The sequence below is a fragment of the Neodiprion fabricii genome, chromosome 3 (genome assembly GCF_021155785.1).
Source record: "Neodiprion fabricii isolate iyNeoFabr1 chromosome 3, iyNeoFabr1.1, whole genome shotgun sequence".
Lineage (NCBI taxonomy): Eukaryota > Metazoa > Arthropoda > Insecta > Hymenoptera > Diprionidae > Neodiprion > Neodiprion fabricii.
The window spans coordinates 40,855,814-40,879,513 of NC_060241.1; the positions used below are offsets into that span (position 1 = coordinate 40,855,814).

Here is a 23,700-nt window from a genome sequence, read left to right on the forward strand (position 1 = left end):
TTGATCCAACCTAGTTACAGGTACCATTTTGAGGACCTATATAAGAGCAAGTACTCGACGCTATATGTTTCAAATGTTTTTGCTTATCGTCACATATCATTTCACTACGAATGGGAATTGAAGAATGGGAATTTCCATTTTTCAATTGCTACGCCACAGTCTATTTTGGCTTTCCTTTTGAAAACCATATTGATGCTCGCAGATTGAACATAACTTGTAATACCGGGGTGTGATTTCGTTTAAAATATCTCGTGAAGTTTATCAAGCAAGTTCATTGGGCGGGTTTGAAATGGGTGCGTTTCAGAAGGGTGACACCCTTCGCTGACCTTTGCGAACCTTCTTGGGGTATGTGTGCAGTGGGTCCTTCTCCGCTCCCCTAAAAAATGGACTACGCAAGTTTAAATTACGTCCAGGACTCGTGATGCCCGTGTAAAGTGCTCGTGTGAATTCTACCCTAGGCCCGAATAGCGATGAATGTAATGCATACGATACAAAACTAGCATCAGTCTCTCTTGAGTGAACCGATACACCCACGGCCTCAAGTGTTGCAAAAATCCGTAGCAAATCCCGCTACGAATCGATATTCGTTCACGCGAATTGAAGGGTGTGAAAACCTGGAATTTTCACGCCACTACGCCATCATCTAGCTTAAAAATATATCATCCTTTAGTCGTGAACAAACTGTAGATTGTGTTAGATTTTTCGTAAATTTCGGAAGTACCGAAATTCAGTAACATATTATTCATAAATTAGATTAAATTCACTTTTCCATACATAAATTTATGTATACATAATGAATGGTGTGTTTTGCGACTGATGTGATTCGGAAAGTGAGCCACAAACGCGCATATATATAACCTGCAGTAGCGAACATACACAAGAAAGTTGGGAGCTCAGTCGTAGACCGATATATGAGCGTCATAGGTTCGTGTTCGTTCAATTTGGAATTCAAACGCATCGATCCATCTTAGCACCCCAGAATTCAATCACTGCCATTTGTTTGGGAAATCAGTCCCACAGGAGTAGTATCCCGGACAAGCTGCAGTGCCGGTAAACACTCATATTATGCATGAGTTCTTTGTGTTTGCCCGGCTTCGTGTTGCAGCTTAATGCAATTTTTGCAACATGCGACGAGATTAAAAGGAAGGAGAATATCGATTATACTAAATGTAGCGATAAATTTCTTGTAAGTGAATATTTGGTCGCTTGTAATTTGAATCCCTTATTGAAGTGAGGTGTACCTACATGGTCAGACCTTGAGTCAGAAGCCAGACTCGGGTTACTATTCATCTCGCGCGTTATCGTGCTTTTCGACTCTAAATGCAATTGCAATTAGTTTGAGAAGATTTTCCTTCATGCTGCGATAGTTAACGTCGTGCCTATTATTGAATAGTCAAAGAAGAAAAGAATAAAAATAAAGAAAAGAAGGCGGTGACACATTTTTAGCGACGATGTATACTACATGTACTGCACGCGCGCGTTGACACGCTGACACGTTATAAAAATACGAGGATAGTCGAGACTCGGATATAGTGAGTATCAGGGGGGTAGAGCGACCGTAATCCCCCATACAATAATATTTCTCTTTTCCGTTTTGTACTTTGTGAGTCAATTTGAAACATGAATCGTATAATAATTCGGTAAACCCGAGGAAAATACGACACAGACGTCGCGCATTCGGGAAAGCGCGTTAACGGCCTTCTTCCCTCTTTTCTACCATCAAGGTCTCACACCGTTAGACGTTACATATTCGCGTATATCGTTCTGCATAATGATTACAGCTAAAGAACCTGAGAAAATCATAATCAGCGTTATCCTGACGTTAAATTCAGTGCGAAAGCATTCGTAATTTGGCTTATTTTCACGTAGTAAATACATTCCATAAATAATAAAAATTTAAAAGCTGACCATTATACTCACGTATTGGATATCCTTTTTTCATTTCATAATACAGCGCGAGCTTATACAACGGGTGGTTAAATTTATTCATGCGGGTAAGTCCACCCTGAGCCTAAATCTCGCGTAGCAGAGCCATGGCGGAGCTCCCTGGTTGAGAACGGAGACAGAACTCGTTGCAATTCCGATGAGTCCCGCCTGATCCGTGCTTCATACATATTGTGATTGCCATTACTTTCCGGTGAGAGCTCTGTACCTGTATATTCGTGCACATCGTAGCTATGCTTCGTGGACTTACACACGCGATATTTATATTTAGTCGGTACTTGGGTACACACCTACATACATATGCACGGATATATGTACCTCGGGGTCCATATCATATTTTACTTACACGAACGAATACGCGATGCGATGGAGAATAGACGAATTACCGTTCAAACAGTTAACTTTTCGTTTTCGGTCGGTCATACTTGATGGAAATATATTTTTTTATTGAAGTAAAGATCGGATACGCGACTGACGAACAAAATGTATGTGGAATATTCCTTTGATTACGGTAATAATATTTTCCCTGACTTTCGAGCAATACCGCAAAACCCAACTCGGAATTTTCAGCTTCTGCTTCAATCGTGTGACGAACTGTCCCGTGATCGGTACGGCGGGAGGTTTATCCGGATAATATTAATTATGCACATACCATGTGCGGATCTGGTCCCGACGCGGCTGCCGTAGGGCGTTTGTCACGGGGCGCCTTGGAGTGCCGCAAGCGTGTCCGATACATGCTAAGTAGAATATAAGAATGAATCGCTTTATCGAGTGGAATAATGTCAGAGTGGAGCCTGGCTCGCTTTATTCCTTCCGTCCTATTAGATTTTCAGACGATCCTGGTCCGACTCCCACTCCCTGAAACTGCAGCTGCTCATTGTACATTTGGATATTTGTCTGTGCGCATGTAATTTTGCGAATTGCTTTGATGTTGTGATGCAAAGCTCCGAGAAAGCGACGTTATCCGGGTAAGGATTTTCGCGGAGTGAAATTCTGCAGCTCGTATACAGGCCGAGGGGCGAGAATCCATGGATGTATCCGTCTCGACTGTATCTCATCCACCCCCGGTCCGCATGCCACAACCGAGAGCAACCCCTTGTCCCGACGCTTCTTTATGCCTGGGTCCGGGAGAGTAGCACTCTCAAAGTGTTATTTTATTTCATATATTTTGAAAGGGCGAGCGGAAAGTGCTCGGAAATTGAGTGTGCCTCCAGAATGGCGGCGTCGGGACCTATGTACGTTGCTGGTTCTTCGAGAGAAGAAGAATGACCCGGAAGCTGGCTGCAGGCCGATGAAAACGGTGGGAAGAGTAAAGGGGGTGAAACAGCAGGGGATAAAATTACCCCCTCTTTCCACCGCTGCTTGAAAGAAATTTGAGAGAGAAACAGAGAGTTCAAGATCTAACGCTCGATCGCCTCTGTAAATCCACCTTTTTTCCTAATTCCCTCCACACGACGCACCCACGTCCTCTCCACCAACGTGCGTCGTTCTATGTATACCGATACGAATTCCACCGTTCGCGGCCGACGAATGCGGGGGACCAGTGAGAGGAGAAAAGAAAACAGATCGAGGAGCTCCGAGGAGGCTTGGTAGGTATAAAGAGAAGCTGCGCTACAGCGACAGATCCTTCTTGGCGGCAGGCATCAAGGGGGTCCGTCTTGTCTCTCGTCCCAGCAGCGAACAATTACTCGAGCGTGAGTGCATAAATAAGGCCCCCCTTTCCCCTCCTGCCACGGAGAAACTGGATTTGCATTTGCGTGAGGTCAAGGAACGCGTGGGGCATCTCAGGCGTGGTGGAGGTGGTGGAGGTGAGGGAGGGGCATAAGGGGGGAGCTGGTGAGGAGAATAGCGGCGTTATCAACGCGTCTGAACGAAGCGAAGCATCCGCCGATGGTTCTACATGTATCTGCCTGCAGGGTAGAGGTACGTCTTTGATGTTGCAGAAGGAACTGAACGACTGATAGAGTGGAAGCCGGGAAGACGAGAAGTCGGATCGAGCTCGATGCAGGGGAGTCTTCTTTCGACGAGCCGAACCCCAAAGAACCAAGCTGATCTGAATGCAACGCGCGTATTTCACTCCCCTCAGCCGAAGAGCGACCCGTCAATAAGGCAGCAACGCAACAAGCCCCGAAATAAAAAGTCACGCGTTTGCAAAAACTCGATTCGCTTGAGGGACCAGCGGGGACCCGGGTCCACCCGCCCTATAACCACCCGACGATATACGTGCCTTTGAGAACAAGATGAATGAAATTGTAAACCCAGGATCTTGCGACCTTTCTTTTTTCTGCTTCTATTCCCTTCTCTTCTTCTTTATCACTAACATTTTTTTCCTTTTCTGTTTTATTTTTATCCTCGTGTTGGTTTTCATCATCATCCTTACCCTCGTCCTCGTCCTCATCCTCATCCTCATCCTCACCGTCACCTTCATCGTTACCGTCATTTTTATCATCATCTTCATCTTCCTCTTCTTCTTCTTATTTTAGATTTGGCCCCTTAAGTTACAGCCATCCGCTTGCATGGTGGTCACTATTAAAAGTGGAAAAAATTTTCTGACGTTTCTCTGACTATTCGAGCGTGAACTGTTAGTGCCAATTCGATCATCTAATAAATGAAGCTGCGAATCGAAGGGTATTCAAAAACGTGTTGACTATTCATTCAATGGTCACTGGATCGAACATGCGACGAAAAAATTAGACATAGAGGTTTGCTTCTTCATGGGTAAGGCTTTAATCTCTCTCGGTCTCCCCCGCCAAAAAATTCCATGACTAATTAAAAGATGATTTTTCCAAGTCCTTACAGTCCGTCTCTAAATTCCCGGTTTTTCATAACCAGTGGTAACCGTATCTTAAACATATATGGCTTACAAGTGACTACATTGAAAACCCTCAAAGACATTTCCCAGTAATTTTTATTGCCGTATTTAAGTAAACACGTGTAAATTGCTTTTGCAATTACCCGCTCTTACACCGGGATGATTCCTTGAGGGTTAACGATGGGAATGATGGCTCGCTGGCAGATAGGCAACTGAAGTTACACATAACATGCAGTAAGTACGCCAGATATAATTTCAGTTGCCGACCCGCCGGGAGAGCGTCGTTCATATCGTTAACCTTTAAGGAATCCTCCCAATATAAAAAAAGATGGCAGAAAAAATTGTCGTGTTCCTGCACGCAGGTGGAAAGAACAGAGTCGCAAAGGACCGTGGTCGGCGAGAGTGAAATGCTCGACGCCAAGTCCCTGGCGACGAGAGTCGAAATAGAAAACAGTGGCAATACCCTTGAGTGGTCCGTCGGGGGTGCGAAGGGTATTTGGTTTCTGAAGGGGACAACGCCTCGCTCTAGTCGCGAATGCATATTCAGGGGCCGGTCGGCCATCCACCCAACCAATGGTACCGTTCCTTTTTCTCCTGCCGCTGCCACCGCTGCTGCATCTTTGCCAGGAGCGTAGGAGGTAAAGATTGCCGAACGATGTTTGCGATCATCTTTACTTTCACCAATTATATTAATTTTCACACTCGTTGTGCTTGACTTCTCCATTATCAATCTTACTCATTGCAGGACTTTTGGCATATTTGTTCATGACGTTTTTACTTTCGCGCATTACAACTGTGTTTGTTAATTAACGCGTCATGTAAACGATATGTATCACGATTATTTCAATTATTCGTCGGTAACAAATATACCATCGCCATGCAGACGATTTTGAAATGGAACAACGATCATATCTTCGTCCATCTCGAATTACCGAAATGTTCACCAAATAAACACGGGCGGAGTGTGAAATGTGACTTTCTCATGCTGAGGTACCTTAAATCAGTATAAGTGAGAATAATATGCGTCTTTGCTGACGTTTGCACGAAGTATGTCATAGTTCTCAAAGAGTCGACGGAAGAGTCGCTGCTCCTAGAGTTCCAGGACAAAGTTGAGACTGGTGATTATCGGATCACCGACCGTGTTGGCTGTCTCAATTTTGAAGTGAGCGCAGGCAGATCAGAGAAAAGTTCTGTATTTCCTCGAGTCCATTGGCACGGCCCTGAATTCTGAGCGGGGTCCACGACAGTGGAAAGGCTCGCTGGATCAATAACAGAGAGCAGCTTTCGCGCATGCACCCCCAGGCACCCGCAGGCATCCTCGAAGCCCCGTGTTCGTCTTGCTACCCTCACCACCTCCCCCGCTGCTCTCCTTTCCATCTCCTTGGGACGCCTCGTACCCCCATGCAACATTCATGACGCCATCAATATTACACGCGCGAAATAATAACCCATGCATTTATTACGTACGGGGACAGTCGTCAGAGGAGGAAAAATAAGGAGAAGATCGCCGCTTCCCAGACAATCTATAATAAGGGAAAGTTATCCTTTAAATTTCATTCATTTTTACTGTTATATGTTCTACGGACAATAATTGATTCACAATGACCATGAATATTGTTTTACTAGGAACGAAACGTATCCTTGGTGATCCTTTTCGGACTATAATTTATTGCAAATCGCGATGACTATTCTAGTCGCCTCCTCTGAAAAGTTATCCATTCTGGCATTCGTTAAAAAACTTTGTTAACTGTTAACGTAAATAGTTTCGAATACCATTGAAATAATATAAAAATTCCGGTATATGGAGTTTCTATTCTGAGTTTACAGTCTTGTCTGGATTTTGCTTTATCTTAGACTGACTAATCATTGAGATCAGATGGCATAAAAAAAAAAAAAACTGCATTAGTTTTTGATTGCCTCATAGATTTTAATAACTACCGAAACTATTTTCTTGAAACAAAGATTGATTTTTAGGATTGAAAAATTAGTTTGTGATGCCACGACGATGCCGAGGATAGACGCGGTAGTTTACTGCCGTCTGTTGCAATACGGTTTACAGCTTGTGATAGCATCGACTGATATCGAGTGAGTGAAGAACACCGAAACGGTTTACTGGTTTGCCACAACAAACTCCTAGTTGGCAATGACCTCTTCGCGATACGAGCTGACCGACACAATCTCGCGATTATCTCGTAGCGCGTTAAATCCACTAGTCTATATTATCGCGAATGTATCTAAACAGCTGATAATGTGAAATACACATTGCGCAGTATTGCAATACACAGTTGAAATTCGCCAATAAACGACTCGGGCAAGGCTTAAGACAATTGCAGAAAGATACCTACACTTGAATTACTCACCGTAGTGAATAAGTATAGCGACAGTGTGGTTGATTTACTGTCAGTGTTGATATCACATCACGAGATATAACTGCTCTTGGTTCACGATTCTGTTATTGACGCATGAATGACGGAGCTGTGAATAGAATCAAAGATATAAAAATAAAATTTTAGGTCGATAGTAGGTTACTTCTGCCACCATGTCAAGATACCGTATCAAGATTCCAATTTTCAACGAGGAATGGCGCAATTATTTTCTCAGGTTCGTAGTCCTAATTCTATAATCACGATCAATGCTTTTGAGAACAGTTCTTACGAGACCTTTACTTTAGTTATTTCACACCGTTTCTGATAGTTGCAAATAACTGTCAAATAATAACGGAACAATGACAAGTGATGGATTTGTGTAACGTCATCCGTTGAACGATTCTGACTCATATCAACCTGATTACGACATTTGTAACTTAAATTTCAATTATTTAAATAGGAACGTCAAGTCTTATTGGTTATATAGGGAAATCGGTGATCGATGAAATATTACCAATGGGATTAAATTCACTCGTTTACGTTGCAGCACACACTTTTTGGCTCCAGCGTTAAATTGGGCCATACCGATTTCTTCAATTCTTGACATGACAAAGGATCCAAAATACATTAGCGGTAACATGACAGTAGGTAAGTAACGGTTCTGAATGCAACTGGTTTTCACGTAATTTCCATCACACTTATACCGTCGTTGCTCATTGAATGATAGAATGAATACACTTCTCATTGCCTGAATAGTGAATACACTTACCATTTGACTGCGATGTGCGGGATGACATACGTTATTCCGTTGCTTATCATCAGCTCTGGTTATCACTAATGTCAAGTTAATTAGAATTGATGCTGTAACTAACCTCGATCAAATGGTTCGCAAGCTTCGTTTCCTGTCCTCTTGGCTCTTACTGCGTATCAGAACACTATCGTCGCTAGTTATTAGATAACGTTGACTGCACTTACTACTACTTATAGGTGAACCAATTTACGTTCAAAATCCCTCCGAATGTCACAGTACTTAAATCTGAAATTTCCTGTTTGTGTATTCGAATTTTGTCGATAATTTGTAAACTAACAATTTCAGCATTGAGTTTCTATTCGTTGATGTCGATGAGGTTTGCACTGAGAGTGAATCCGCGTAACATGTTGTTGTTCGCCTGTCACATTGTAAATATGAACGCTCAGCTGGTGCAGGGCTTTCGGTACCTGCGGTATCACAATAAACTCAGCTTTCTTCCGGGCCCAGTGATTGACCAGAATATCCCATCCAACAGCGAGGACAACGCCAACTGTCAAAGAAAGTAAAGGGAGCGTAGAAGAGAAGAAAGAAAGAATAAAATAATAGTGAAATTCGAAAGTTAAGGGTGTATTCAACATTTATTTTGTACAAATTATGTCCTGATATGAATTATTATTATAATTGTTATACTTTGTAATGTACACGTAATTAATTCATAGCACACATTTACTAAATTACCTACGAAAGGAATATCAGTCATTGGGCATATCTTGCAATATACATATAATATCCATAATCCATGTCTACGACAGAAACTTATTATTTTTCGGTAGCTGATCGCGGTTACCATTTAACACTACTGTTGGCGACGAATGGCTGTAAATAATACTCCAGGTGTGAAAAAAGCAAAGCTTTAGCTTTTCCTCCACTTGAGGTATAAGTAGTGAAGTACGGCCGGTTCTAGATACAGATTCCAGTACCTACATTTTACCGACATTTTGAACCGCTTCACAGCTCGGATAAAAATCCTTTTTTCTTGGTTGGGGGTTATCCCTACTCTGGTTAACCATCCCACCCTGGAAAAAAAATGCTGCGGATTTTTTTCGATGAACAAGAAATTTAACTAGAGTGGGGATAACCCCCAACCGTAAAAAAAGGATTTGTGTCTGAGATGTGAAGCGGTCAAAAATGTTAGTAAAATATCGATATCGGGTTCTGCGTCCAGAACCAGTCTTACTTTTCTATTGATATAATCTAATATTATACCGATAAAAATGTATGCTCAAAAAATTTATTCCACTTCTGAGTTTTGCTCATAAAGTATCGAAAGAAACTAAATGTTATTTTGTTTTTTTTTTTTTTAATTTGTCCTAGACCATTTCAAGTCTTACAAGCTGCATTTATAGTGGTGAGACATTTTTCAAACCAGACATGAGATACCGTTTAACTAGCCGAACGTTGCCTAGTAATACACCTATAGGTATAACGACTGTCAGGAATCGAGGAAATTGCAGTGGGAATGACGTCACGCATGACGGTCACCTCGATCAGATGCAAGTATGCTAGAGCGAAAAAAAGTCGATTTACGAGAAATGGCAGCAGTAGAAAAGGAAAAAAAAAGTATCGAAAAAAACGGGGCAAAAACGCTAATACGGTCATATATATTTATTCTCGGAGAGAGGCTGGTGAAGTTTTCGTTATACACCCCTACGCATACTTGCGCTTACCGCGTATACGTGTATGATAAAGGCAGGCACGCAATTTATATATATGCGGCGGCCGGGCAATGATGGCTGCGACACCAGAGTGGCTTAGCATTTGTTATATAGCCAGAGTCCCCATAAAATGTGACCCCAAACGGACTAGCATCGGGGAAAAATAAGTTATTACTTCGTTCATATATTCACGTAGTCGAGGATCGGGGGTGGCGAATAATTTAGCTATCGGCGCTGGCATAGCAGCCTCGAACTCCCACCCCCACCCCCGTCACTAGTTACGACGTACGTAGAGGGTGATTCAGGTAGAGCCGATCTAATTCTGATGGAAGTTCCTGTGACTCAAATTTCTTCGAAGAAACTTCCAAGGGCTGACTAGAGGTAATTCGAGACGTGGAATCTTAGAGACGAATGTAAAAGGTCGCTTCAGGTGTGTGAATCGTCAAACGATCCCAACAGATTACACAAGTTTAATATTCTTATTGTTCTGCATTCCTTAAAACGAAAACTGAATTTCCCGACTATAAAACTGGTCATGACAAAACGATCGTGTAGCTGGTTTCGAAAAAAGACGTAATCAATCAGAGAGTTACGTTGTCTGTCAGCTTTCTAATTTCACCGCCATTATCTTGGGAGATATTAATCAAAACAATCCGTTTACAAGGGGCTTCGACAAGTTGGCTGTAAATGCAGGCTGGACGGCCGTTACCGGTAGTGTCGATCGTCGATTTATATTACAGCAACAAGATCCGCGCGTTTCAAGATCAGCTCTCCAATTCCTAGATGTCGGCAACTGATCAGGCATTCCGGGGACCCGGGGATGGAGGATAGAGGATCGCTGGGGCAGGCGAGGGATGACGAGGGGGAGACGGAGGACGAGCTAGCGCCCGTCTTTGAGCCGAAGTAGGTATAAGGCGCTATCTCCGTAGCGCAGGCTCCCCGCGAACCCTCGCGTGGGTCCCGAGGAGGAGCTCGGTACGGCGGAGGCAACCGCACGCTTCGCAGATCACAGGGAATACATGCGAGATCAGTCGCTGCTCCGGCTGATCGGCTTCCCGAAACAAACGAATCGCCCCGTTCCGTAGAACCAATAAAAATACCCGGCATTCCCCAGGGCGAACGGGCGCTCCCTCGGTCTGCGTCTCCGTCTCCGTCTTCCTGTCCGCCTGCAGCTCCGATCCCCGCTGACGTATCCGCCGCGTCTTCGTCCTCGTCCACCGCTTGCCCATCAAAGACTAACTAAATATTTGCCGAGGTCTTCGCCAAGACTTCCACCCTCCTCATACCACTGCACCGATCCTTATATCCCTTCGCTCTTCTCATCGGCCCGCGAAGAGATTTGGACTCCAGCCAACCGGACTAGGACCACCCGGAAGTTTAAACTCTACTCACCCCGACTCCAATCTTCGGTCCTTAGAATTTCTGGGATATCACCCTGGGTTGATAAGGGGACCTCGCGCTATACCCGCTAAGGTTGATTGGCGAATGGACGGTGGTGGCAGCATCGCCAATTTGGCTTATTTCATTTACGACCATTGGCGTGTTATTGGGACAACCGCAACGCAAAGAGTCTCTTAGCTAGGTTTGACCCTTCAAGGGATGTCACAGCTTGGAAAAAAATCTCTTCTTTCCGTTTGGCTGCCAGCATTTTTGGAGATGCATTCTTACCTCGATAGATTCCAGGAGATCCTCTCGTCGCGTCGCAGGGATTCTGCATTAGCATGACTTCTATATGCAAAGTGTTATGTCACCCCATCGCCCCTCACCCAGGCGAACCTTTCTATTTCCTTTGTCCTTGGCCGAATAACGTTTTTTTGTACATCATATGTTGCTCCTCTGCTTCTTCTTGTGTCTCGTTCTTTTCTTTTTTTTTCATCATCCCACGGCGGACAAACGACATTCTTATTCCACGCATTCTCGGTATTCTCGTGGGCGAGTGTTCTCCCATCGGTCCGTCCGTCCCACCCGCTCGCCTGTCCATTCGCCCGTCCGTGCAACTTGGCGAAGGTCCGGCTCGGCCCTCCATCCCTTTAATTAACAAGGAATCAATCAACGGTAAGAAGAAGCTGAAGAATCACAAAGAAAATGGCAAAGTCCGCCGTGATTCGCAACAAGTTTCGAACGAGAAGGGATGACGATCCTCTGCTTCACCGCTTCTGTACGTCTGCCTTGTAATTCAATTCGTGTGTCTTCGATTTCACCAATTTCTGCATATCGTACGTTTCACCCATTTAAAATCAGTGTAAAGTGAGAAGCCTTGGGATGACTGACAATCCGACATAGTTTACAAATCTCGTAGAGATTTATCCGCGCCGGGACTTTTGGTCAACATTCAAATTTTACCATCGGATAAAAGATATAGATTTGCGAAGCCGGTAGTGACGGCAGAGTCGCCAATTTCTTTATTTGCCTGTACGGATGCCTACGCAGAGAAATAAAAATACGACAGATTTTTAACCACTTCGTTGCTGCGAAGAAGCGGGTGCTAATTTTTTGCATACAAATAAATGCCTGCATAGGCCGCAAGGTACGTGAGCATACGCGAAGCGAGTACAATAAGGTGGTAGAAGCGTCGAGGCACGTCGGCATATCTTCGCGTAAGCGGCGTATCTGCGGCGGCGAATACTTCAGTGATTTGATCACGTCAAGAAGACGCGTTTCGTTTCGATCGGAGGAGCCAGCCAGCGCGCTGATAAATAAATCAATTAAAATTTAAATTCTCTCCAAGAGTTAAATCGCTAATTGCACTCGGACAAATACGTGGTCAGATTTGCAATGCAATCGCAGTCCTACGGTTCTATTGGCGTTCGCTGCAAAGAACCGCGAGAGTTCCATGGAGGGGGGGCAGAAGGAAGCCCGCGGACGAACACCGATAACGCGAGTCGAATATTAATTAATCCCTTCATGCGCGGTGGTCACTGCCGCGTACAGCCAATAATTATTCTCCTTGTATTCTTCATTTCCTACTCTACACTCGGATACAATAAGCATGCGGTAATCTTGACACAGCATTTTAATCAATGAAGCGAGATTTAGACAGGTCCGGATGGGAGGTCTCTTTCGAAAACCGTCATCCGAAGATCATTTTTCGGACGGGTCTGTAATGGCAATACACGTGTCTGGGAATAACATCCGCGAACGTTGAATCAAGTCGTTTCTGCCTGTTACGAATCAATTTCGCTTCTGACAATGAGTTGGAATTAGATTTCGTACAAGTATAAACTGACAAGTAACGCGGCATAGCAGCCGCCGGCGTCCGGGATTGTGGGAGGCCTCGAAACTGTTATTCATCTGCCCGGTCGACAAACCGCAGTGACGAGGAAGGAGGTAATTAAAACTAACAACGATCGCAATCACCTCGACCTTACCTTGAGCACTTTATTCGTTGGACATCACTCACAAGGAATTAATTATTCATCTTTTCACCGGACTATTAGTCCATTAAAAATCATTATCAAGCATGTGTGACGTTGAACACATACCGCTCCGTTTTAGCCAGGGTCAAACCCCCGACTCCATTTCCTATTCCGGTTCTACTTTTTTTAATTCTATTCAGACGCCATCCGAAGAGATGCTATCACATTTATTTCGACCCGTTCACCTGTGACCAGAATGTAATTTTAATCGAATATCTTTACATTGATTGCAGAACGGAATTGGACACATGAGTGTATAATATATTCGAGATTTTGGGCCATTCAAAAGCAAGCATCCACGAATACGACGATCGCCAGTCTCGCGTGGAAGTTCTGCAGCTTGAAAAAAAAAAAACAAACGAAGAGAAATCTAATTTCGCAGGTTAGTTCCGGGCACATATATATGTATTGATCTTGATCTGCAATTGTAAACCGGGTTCTACAACCTACCGTTTATAATTCTCGTAACAACGTTACGCATAACATGTAGTGTATGGGCATACCAACCGTTGCTTATCTTTCTATTTTGCGAGTGATTGAATCATCTTCCCCTGAAATATGTATCCGAAGAGGCGGGCCGGTCCTGTGGATTTGTCCTGTACCCGATTCCGGGGTTAACTGATTTTCCCTTTACGCAGTTTATCCGTAACAACATTTTCAACCGCTTTTAGATAATCCCAGTTTCTGAGCCAGCCAGCCGGGGCTTTTGCTTTTAAAAGAGTCCTCCCCTCATTCCATTCAATCTTCAATTCCTTACAATTCACCCGACTACCACCCTGCCCCCGCGTCCTTCCGTCCGTCCGTCCGTTCGGCATCGACTTCCACCTATACGTATACGTGTTTTGCACACAGAGTCGAATAGAAACGTAATTTCTGTCGTTTTTCGTCCTTTCCGCTTTCCACCGTCACGTTCAGCTTCAGATTCATTCCCCTTCCTCGCAGGCACCGTTCTATGGCAGGCTTGAGGAAAAGCTAATTGTGGATCACGGAATTACTTCAAAAGATTTCATTCTTGTCTAATTACAGTTTGTCTATTCGACTCAGGTGTCGCGTGTCACCACGGTTTTAATGTTTCTCAAGTAAATATCTTCAGAGTAAACAAGCGAGACACATCTGGCTGAAATTCGGGTGAATCATTCGTGTCGAAATTAGCATCAACTTCCAATGATTGGCAATACCGCGATGTCTTGGATTACCGAGATACCGAATGAGCTTCCGTTTGAAATTGTAGAAGCTCGGTTAAAAGTGCCGTCAACAGATCAGCACCTCGCGATCGAAATATCGCATCGCTGATTCGCCTAGCAACCTAGTTTTAAATTCAGAACGAGGAACAACCGCGGATCCGGGCGTTGCAGGATTCGCAGATGACCGCGTCTTGTGAAAAGTGTGCCGGCGTCCTGCGCATGGTCAACTCGTCCGAGTATAAATACGTAGGTTGGTATATGGAGGAACGTGCGCGATCCGGCTAAATTACGGGTCTCCGATAATGAGGCTAGGGCGATGGGGAGAGATCAGCCACCCAACGCTCGGCTAATCACGGAAGCTCGTTAGCCAATTGAATGCGCCCACAACGAGGGATCTGAACCTTCCGTCTGACCAACGGCTAAGGGCCACCGTATCGGTGTCTGGTTAGCCGGCCACCATGCATCCACGACGACCGGCACGCAAAAATTAAGACAATGGGTCGTTTGATTATAAAAGGAAGAACCGAGATTCGCTCAAGCGGCAACAGCCGTTCGAGTCTCCAATCTTCACTCTCTTGCAACAATCGTCGCGTCAGAGCATAACAACTGCAGTTTCGGACCTTCCGTTCGTTTTAGGATTAGCGCAGCTACAGCTATAATCAAGGGAGCGATTATAGCGGCAGCACTTTGATGGCAATTTGTGGAAGTTCGACAAATTGACATTTGCTTGTTGCTTACTTTTCAAAGATCAGTTGTACCCCGATTAAGGTCCTACCCCCAGAGAATATCGATGTGTCTCGCTGTCGATTAAATCAATCCATCCATCCATTTCAATCCAAGCCAGTCGACTCAGGCACTGGCCATTAGGAAAATGTGTATTTCGCATTGATTTTTATATTGATGTAGTTTATTTACCACTGAAAATTGGAAAATCATTATTTGTCTAGAAATGAGGAACGTGGAAGAGCGTAAGAAATTTCTATAAATAATTCAACTTCTATGATATTATGAATTGAAATTCCCGTGCGCCTACTATGGGTAATTTTTCGTTGTGTAATACAACGGTTTGCATATACGCATACGGTTATACTTGTTTTCGTGCATAGTTTGCTATTTCTTAACTATCGTATAAGACGGTTCTCGTTGTTAGTTACGCGAGCGAGTGGTGCGGAGTGGAAAACTGAAAACCATCGCGTTTGTTCCTTCTCGCCTACTTTACCCGCTTCTATTCTAGACGCCCGTGACGCGGAATGCGTGTAAACCCTACAGAAATACGGAAACAGTGTTACGCGCTGAAGGTTTTATAGTACAAGTATAATATCGTAGACTAGACGACAGCCAGAACCTCGCGATAGTACGGCAAATTCGGAAAAACGACATGCGGCGAACGGCGGGACGAGGGGGAAGAAGGGGACGCGTGATATCGCGCAAGCAGAGCAACGGTTAGGCTTAAGGTATAACGTGTATAAGGAAAGGTATACGACGCTAGCCTTTCGCGTTATCTCCGACGTCTCAACGTAATTTCCAATTTCCTTTAATATCGTATCTGTTCGAATTGGCATTACGATGTCAATATCAAGTTTAGCCGAGGAATCGAGCAGCTCGACGTCTTGTGGGTGAAAGCGGCGAGGGAAAGAGAAGGAAGGACCAGCCCTGGCGGGCACTGATAACGCGTGGCCGCCGGCGTTGTTACGTCTCGACGGGTCACCACCCCCCTCGCCCGCCCGAGGGGGTGGAGACAGAGAAAGATGCATGCGGCCAAGGGCGTAGTAGAGTTCCAGAATAGAGGAAAAAAGCGAGAAGGCTACAGCGAGCACTCGCGAGGGTTGCGTTGTACCTATAGCGAGCCGAGCCACGGGGGTGGGGGACAGTTTAATTAAAAGAAACCTCGTTTACGGTAGTGGCAACGGGTGGGGGATGGGCCGCTTTTATGACAGAGCCCGCACACACGGCCCGTTCCTTTCCTTGCCCACCCGCCCCTCGTCCTCCATCCACACACTGCGCGAAATAGAGAGGTACGTACATCTGTGTTCGCGAGATAGGCCTAAAAGCTTGGGCATTATTAAACAGCTTTGGACAGCCAGACGACCCGATCCACCGCGTGCCCTCCGCATTTCGGCTCATCCAAATTATGAATCACCACCGGACAAACGCGAACCAACTTTCGTACGAAGATTCCACACACCCTCGGCTCTCGTGTCGCTGCTGGGCTGAGGGCTTGAAACGTGAGATACCAAGACGAGATTAATTGACGCCCCTTATTCCTGGCTCTACACCTCCCCTCGACCTCCTCCCGTCATTCACGCTGAAACTTTAAGCGTTGGAACATTATCCGGGGGTCGTGTGGAAGGTAATTGTTTAAAGAGATTATATTATATATAAAACGTGGAATAAGTTGTTCATAGAGGTGAGGGTGAGGTTATAAAAATACACTTCTTGAATGTTACTCGGCTAGGTATACTGATGAAATACTAATCGCAAAATAAAATCTGAAAATATTCAAGGTGAATCTGATTTTGGATCAGACATTACGTTTCATTTTTCTTTTTTTTTTCGGCCATAGAAAGTTTGCTCGAATACTTTTTTCCATCCTCCGAATAATTAAGGGTACCAGCTGTGCTTGACCGTATATGTTACAGTGGTTGCCGAGCACGGTGTAAGAATCACCCATAATTAATGCATTATTGCTGCTCGCGCGCAAGACCCGCAACCTTGCGTGCGCGGGAAACTACATAGAAAAGCTCTGTAAACTGTAAACTACGTAGCAAAGCCAGTAAACCTGACTGGGCTCTGAAAAGTAAATTCCGGGGAAATAGTTTCTCTCAATCATTTCCAGATCATAAAATTTGGCAAAAAGCAGAATAAAGAAAGAAAAAAGAACAACCATTCGGGAAAAATATGTATAATGTATAAGTATAACATGTAGTAAAATAGAATTAGCGAGATACCATCTCGTATCTCCTTGGTAATTGCTGGATAGTTTTACATCCCTGAGACGATATAAGAAGCGATTCAAAAGCGTGCAAGAGATATATACGAAAAGATTGGAAAAGTTTTCCTGAAACTGTCGTCAATATATGATTTTTCTATTGTTTGCGCAGGCGGCCGGCCCCCTAGCTGCTCCACGGATGATGGGCTCCTATTATGGATTCCGAAGAAACACGCAAACAACGCGCAGCTGGGGATATTTATTCCCAGTCTCATTCCCCCTTCTGCACTTTTACCCTACGCCCTGAAATGGTGAGCAAAATTCTCGAAGGCTCGGTCTCTCGATCCCTGATATTTTGTACGCATTGTATTTTCGAAAGGAAGTATATAAAATCAAGTGGCTCTGTGATTGTAAAATCGAACTGATTGGAAAAATTGTATTTAAACTTTGAAAGTTTTTTTCTTACTATTATTTGCGAAAAATCTGTAAGCTGCATGATAGCAATAACATACGAACTTTTTGATGTGTTTCTAAATAAGAAAGCACCCTTGCTAACAATGTGTCGAGGACATAGTTATCATTGGTTTCGGGAAAAATTCTCTCTTGCGATGTGTTACGTTTAGATTTCTGGAAATTGAGTCTCCCGATTACAAAACTTGAACACCTTTTGAAGAGACTGGTACAAGGTAAGAACATATTGTCACAGCATAGTATAATGTGACGATACAAATGAATGAGTATTTCAGCGAATTATTGAATTACTGTGCTTGAATCGTGATGTAAATTGAAGTACAGACGGTTGCATTGTCGGCCTGTTGGTTTTCGCAGTGGTGAAATTTGATCGATGCAAGGTCCAGAAGAGGGAAGACATTAGCGGAAAGGGAAAGTGGTGGTGCGATGTTCTAACTTATACAGCGGGACGAACAGAATAGCTGGGGGTGCCGGGGTGCGGAGGGGTATTCGTACGAAAATAGCAAAGCTGGTCATTCGGTTGATGCAAACGATAGAGATAAATGTTGGCCCACGCAAAAGCGAACGCTGCCGGTCGAGACATTTGCGGACCGAGGGGCCCCCGTGTCGCGTAGAAAGGAGAGGATGAGAGGACCAAGGAAATGGGGAAAGAGTGAGAGAGAGAGAGAGAGAGAGAGAGAGAGAGAGAGAGAGAGAGAACGAAAAGGGAAAGCCCAGACTCGGGGCGAGGTCGAGTGCGGGGGTCAATCTATAATAAAGCCTGCGCGCTATCTTTGCGAAGCGAGAACCAGGGCGCCGTAAAAAAAGAGGGCGCTGCTTAAGAACGGATTACAGGGGTGAAATAGCAGGACTGATGGTCCATCCCGATTGTTCCCTCGCCCTGGCTCTGGCCCTGGTCGCCCAGCAGCCAAGGCTTCGCGAGAGGATTCTGGTGCCCTTCAGCCATCAGCTCCCAGGACACAAATCTGCTGCCACTTATTCAAATTTTGCCCCTACATGCAAATTTCACCTGCCTTTATCCCCCCTATATGTACATCCTCTTGACTTGAAGACCGAAGATACCTCCTTGGTACCCTGGTTTCTCCGACTTTCATATTAATTCAAGTCATTTTCTCTTATTCACTTGTCATTGATCTGTACTACCCTTCTGAGTTGCTGGAACTGCCTGATCATATCCGCTTCAATTTAATTATTTCTCTCTTTACTCTCGGTATTCTGCACAGCAAAGTGTGTTTGTTCAATTCGACCGATTTTATCGTACCATAGGACTCGGGTTAAGAGTAAGCTACTTTGTATTTACCTATAATTTGTTGCATTCCATGTAGGCAACTATCGTATTATATATTTTATTCGTTACCCGTGTCATTTTCTCTCATTTCTCCAGCACTCGCTCTCAGGGCTACACACCAGGTCTTTAATACATAACTATACAGAGGTATTTATGTATATCTTTCATCCGGGCTGACCTTAATCATGATTTTGTGCCTGAGGATTCGACATGTTTGAAGTCGTCGTTGGCGGTCGACACTTTTGCTGTTCACTTCTAAATCACTCGTTTACTTGTGATCAATACTGTATGACTGTGTTTCGGCAAAAATCAGTGCTGTAGAGTGTTCAATTTTGTCAGGGACTCGATACCATCACCAGATGTAGGAAACGACGAAGTCGACAGGTAGTGACAGGTACTGGCAGATAGCGAAGTTCAGCCACCTTCGACGGGGAAGCTTATTCCGCATGGTCTCGCAACGATTTGAATTCAGGCCGAATAAATTCCATCGGTTAAATCACTCATTATTTTTACAGCAATAAGCGGGACGACCCCGTCCAAAGGGCGTTGTGCTAATTGACGTTAAAGGTTTCAATTCAATATGGGGTCCCAAGTAGGTACAGAACTGTCAAGTATTTTATACTTGCGATTATTAATGATCCTAGAGTGGCCCGTTAAAATTGGTTTACTCCGTACGCTACAGAATTCAACCTATAGTATCAAACATGATAGAATGGATTCCTTGCAGCTGAAAGTTAATTTTTCGGCTGAAATAATTTGCCATTAGAAACCAAACAGCGTAAACGTTTAAAAGATAATTGAAGAATGTAGAGGGGTTCAAATAATCTGCTAAACTTATTCAGTGCTGCAGTCCAATTCTTACTATTCATAGTAAATCGTCAAATGAACATAAGAAGTTCTTAAACACAGAGTGTTCTGTGCAAGATTTGTAATAAGAAAAAAAAAAGAAACAATACAGAAACCGAAAAAGAAAATTGTAAGTGACCGGAAACGAGGACGCCGTGCTAACAATGCGTGGTAGGCGGAAGTGGTTGGGCGAGAAGGGGCAGCGGGATCTCCTGAAGGGGAAGTAGGCATTCGGAGACCGAGGTTGGGGCAGCTCTCGGCAATCAATGCCGTTGAATTAACGCCTCGCTGCCCGTTTGCGGGAAAAGCAAGATTACAAGAAAGAAAAGAACAGACGCCGGCCTGGGCAACGCACAGCCTGTGGGGAAGCTGGACCAACCGGTGACTCACTCTTGTGCCTACATACTGCGCGTTTCCCTTCATGCACCATGTTCGGCATCAACTTGAGATACACATTTTAAGCTACTTATGCAAAACTCACGACTGGCACTACGGTAATTTAGATTCATCAAAAGTGGCTTGGTCTTGCTTTTGAAGTATCAATATTTTCCAGATATTTGAGATATCAAGAAACGAGAAGTGTGTCGCTTGGCGTTTTTCTATCTCGTGTGACGGATCAGTTTTTCTCCATTTCATTACGATAATGGCACGCAACTCTGCGCTTATGCGATACGAACTTTACAAACAAGATTCATTTCTACGGGATTTTCTTTTTGTCGGCACATTTTTTGCAAACAATGTGATTATTGACGTCTGACAATGAATTATTGAAGCGTTTCTGGATCAACCAAAAGACCAAAACCCTTCGTCTTTGGCGCGTGACTTTTTTTTCAACGACAATAATCATGCCCTTGAGTCGAGACATTGTACTTTATTCGTCCATTTTTGCTGTTTTTATGTCAACCATGCTTCTCCTCTTATTCAGACAAAATTTTTATTTTCCTTCTCACTTGTAAAAATAGTCCAAACTTGCGAAGGTTACGTAAATGAATGCAGATTTCTCTAGTACATCGTACGATTGCGTAGCTATACTATCTCATTCATCGGGTAAAATGTGGTACGCGCACGTTATATTCTTTGATGTATTAACTGATATGTCTCCTCGGTTCTCGACACAGGACGAGCATGTATTTTGTGACAATGGAGGAGGGGCCGGTTCCATTACAGGAATCGTCAGGTTTCAAAGGTGTGTAAAAAGTTTGGAGGGGTTGAAACTGGACAGACAAAGGTTGCGATTGCGCGAGCGCTTGCGCGGGGTGTATGCAAAGCGTGCGGGGAGCCAGAATGTGAAGCCCTTGGCCAATCGGGGCCCTTTAAACTCGATTCACGACCCTCCTCCAAGGCCACCCCTTCCTGGGATTCCTCGTCGAGACCCTCGTCGAAATTGTATAGGGTCTAGCCGACGAGAAGTTAAAAAATGAAGTATTGCCTCCGCCAATCCGCCTCCTCCGGTACCTCGAGGGCGTGAGGCGATCGGCTCGACTTGGTTGACTGAGAGAGAAAGATAGGGAGGGTTGGGGGTGGCCGAGGCGGGGGAGTCCGCGACGGAGGGGGAGCGGAGGGATGGCTCGAGGAGGGAGAAGCGAATATTTCACCCCAACCTCTGGCTCAACTTCTCCCCGAGCTTTGCGCCCTGCGCCGCACGTCCTGCGTCCTGCACCCTTGCACCCTTCTTGCAGGCATTGGCGTTAATTCCACGAACCGCTGATTGCCGCGGTCTTATACACAGTTACCATAGCTACCGACGAATTAGAGGGGAGAGGCCTTGCAGACGGGGCTTCCGTCCCGCGCAACCCCAATAAGAGAAACCTTGGTGCGCTCGGGACTCTTGGATTTTGTCTATAACTCGTAGTTAGTTACAATTGACACGTGGCATTGGAACTAATTATGTAAGGTCTGTCGGAGGGTCGGTAAATGTTATGGACGACGCTGTTAACAATTATCATTTATTCACCATGAAATTAAATCCAGGTGACCGCGTGAGAATTTTACACTTGAACGTTCCCAACAGCAACGATTACGATCAATTTTTTTTTAAGTTATTGCAGATTGAACTTTTCGAATTGACGTTGGTAATTTTAATTATTAATCATTTTCTATTTCATCGAATGAGGTTTCAATTTGCTAAAGTTTGACAAATACGATGAATTTGACCAAAAATCAGTGAGATTATAAGAAAATGTATGAATATTTAAAGACGAAACCCATGTCTGAGCAATAAGGAGAAATTTTTGTTCATTGGCAGGGGGTGTGTTCTCTCAAAAATAATTGTGGCAATTGAGATTTTGCCTACCGCATAGAGATGTTCGAGATATCTGCACGATTTTTTTTGTACAAGTCTATCCGTAATTTTTCTTATACGTATTGGAGTTATTTTGAACGAATGTTTACTTTGTGTGAACTAAACCATATAGTCTATCGATACCCATACATGCCGGTACCAAAAAATTATAAACTTATGTTTTGTCGAAGAGTCCGCCGTTTCTTAATTATTTATATTTGTAATCGGAGATATTTGGAGGGCAAGCAGAAGGTTTTGGCGGCAAGCTGACCACCTAACTAAGGTTCGCGTGTGGAGCCTGAGCCTCGGCGGGGGAGGGGGTGTCTGTGTGTGAGACTCGCATCAATTCCAAGAGACGCCGGGGGTGCTGGTGGTAACTGGGAGATTGCGTGAGTTCGTCAGCCCTTACGGCTTCGCGAGGGGTCGAACGAGAGAAATTATACAAACGTGGGCATGCATAAGTTTGCGGATACGTTATTTACCGCCTCTGTCCACGTACACCAGCTTACGTTTCTATGTACCACGCGTATGTATACGCCTATAAGCGCACACGCATATGTTGAGGGTGGACAGCCAGCTTCCCAGCAGGGGTGAGGGATCTAGCGCTCACTAGGAAAATCGACAGTACTACATTTTCACGTAAACTTCACTCGCAATGCTACGATCGAAGCCGTGGCTATGCTTGCGTCGGTCAGGAACGTAGGACTATTGATCAGCAGCTCTAAAAAAGGTTCACAACAATATACTGATTTCAAAAACTTTCCAATATCTCGAGTCGAAATTCACTGATCAATTTGCGCGTCATGTCGACTAGTGCGAGTACTGATTAACATTAAACAATAGAGTAAATTATGGAAATAAGAATAAAAACATGATATCTCTCAAATTGAATGACGTACGTCGCGAGCTGTTTTAAAGTTCTTCGAAATCGACATATTCCTAAATTCAACCGAAAAGTACGGCAAAGAGCTTACTCATTGCCAATTGCAATCTCGATTTGCATTTCAGTGTGAGTTGATATCAATTTTAAATTTACAGTCGAACGAAATGCGATAGGTGGCTCGGCAAAACTAAAATTTACTCCATTCATCTCCGGTGACGTACCAGTGATATTCTCTCGTGATAAGTGATAGTTTTTAAAGTGAATAGCCTGCATTTTCATTCTCTATTTCTATTTACTGTTATCATGAAAATGCGTAGATGTAAGAATGATATGTGAAGATGTAGATAATTCGGAAGCGTAACTAGAGAATGCGTTCATTTCATTCTCTATTGTGGCTTATGAATATTGTTTTCCTATAAGCTTATAAATTGATAGCGTAATTAAAAGAAACCAATTAGTTCAGCCGGTGCAGTAAATATAAAGGACTGGTACCATCTGTAATTACCCTGGTTTATTAACCAGTATGCATGATTATTATCCCTCGCACATGGAACGGTTTACGTGAAATTTCACCTCAGCCGTAACGAATGTCCCCGGTAAGCATGCTACTTTATTCCTGCAAAGATTTCGATCAAACGAATCTCAATATCCCGTTGGAGAAGTAGTATGTTCTACCTATAATACAGATCGTCGTTGCGATTATCATCGACGAATACAACTGCCAAGTATTTAACATAATACATGTGTCTGGGGTAAATTCCAAATCCGAGGGAACTGGCGTGTGAAATCAGAGCAGGTCACTTTTTTCCTGCAA

The 23,700-nt window shown here is 44.1% G+C and overlaps 1 protein-coding gene and 1 long non-coding RNA gene across 3 annotated transcripts; one reads left to right on the top strand and one right to left on the bottom strand.

Moving 5' to 3' along the window:
* Window positions 1-4,670: 4,670 nt before the first annotated feature.
* Window positions 4,671-7,750, bottom strand: LOC124178819. The gene is made up of 3 exons (XR_006869895.1): window positions 7,637-7,750; window positions 7,117-7,231; window positions 4,671-6,279 (listed from the first exon to the last, which is right to left on the bottom strand). It is a non-coding gene; the product is annotated as an uncharacterized LOC124178819 (long non-coding RNA).
* Window positions 7,010-17,592, top strand: LOC124178817 (mitochondrial pyruvate carrier 1-like). Of its 2 annotated transcripts, none has more exons than XM_046562500.1 (3): window positions 7,010-7,357; window positions 7,670-7,770; window positions 17,290-17,592. In XM_046562500.1, the coding sequence occupies exons 1-3, from the start codon at window positions 7,296-7,298 to the stop codon at window positions 17,430-17,432; spliced, it is 306 nt and encodes a 101-aa protein (XP_046418456.1). In that variant the 5' UTR covers window positions 7,010-7,295; the 3' UTR covers window positions 17,433-17,592. The 2 variants fall into 2 exon arrangements, with proteins under 2 accessions (XP_046418456.1, XP_046418455.1); XM_046562499.1 differs by lacking the exon at window positions 17,290-17,592 and adding an exon at window positions 8,219-8,457 and having other exon boundaries at window positions 7,037-7,357.
* The last annotated feature ends 6,108 nt before the right edge of the window (window positions 17,593-23,700 follow it).

Coding starts and splice junctions, on each gene's coding strand:
- LOC124178817 (XM_046562499.1), top strand. CDS start 7,296: ATGTCAAGATACCGTATCAAGATTCCAATTTTCAACGAGGAATGGCGC. Junction 7,358..7,669: donor TGGCGCAATTATTTTCTCAG/GTTCGTAGTCCT, acceptor TTTACGTTGCAG/CACACACTTTTTGGCTCCAG. Junction 7,771..8,218: donor TAGCGGTAACATGACAGTAG/GTAAGTAACGGT, acceptor TAACAATTTCAG/CATTGAGTTTCTATTCGTTG.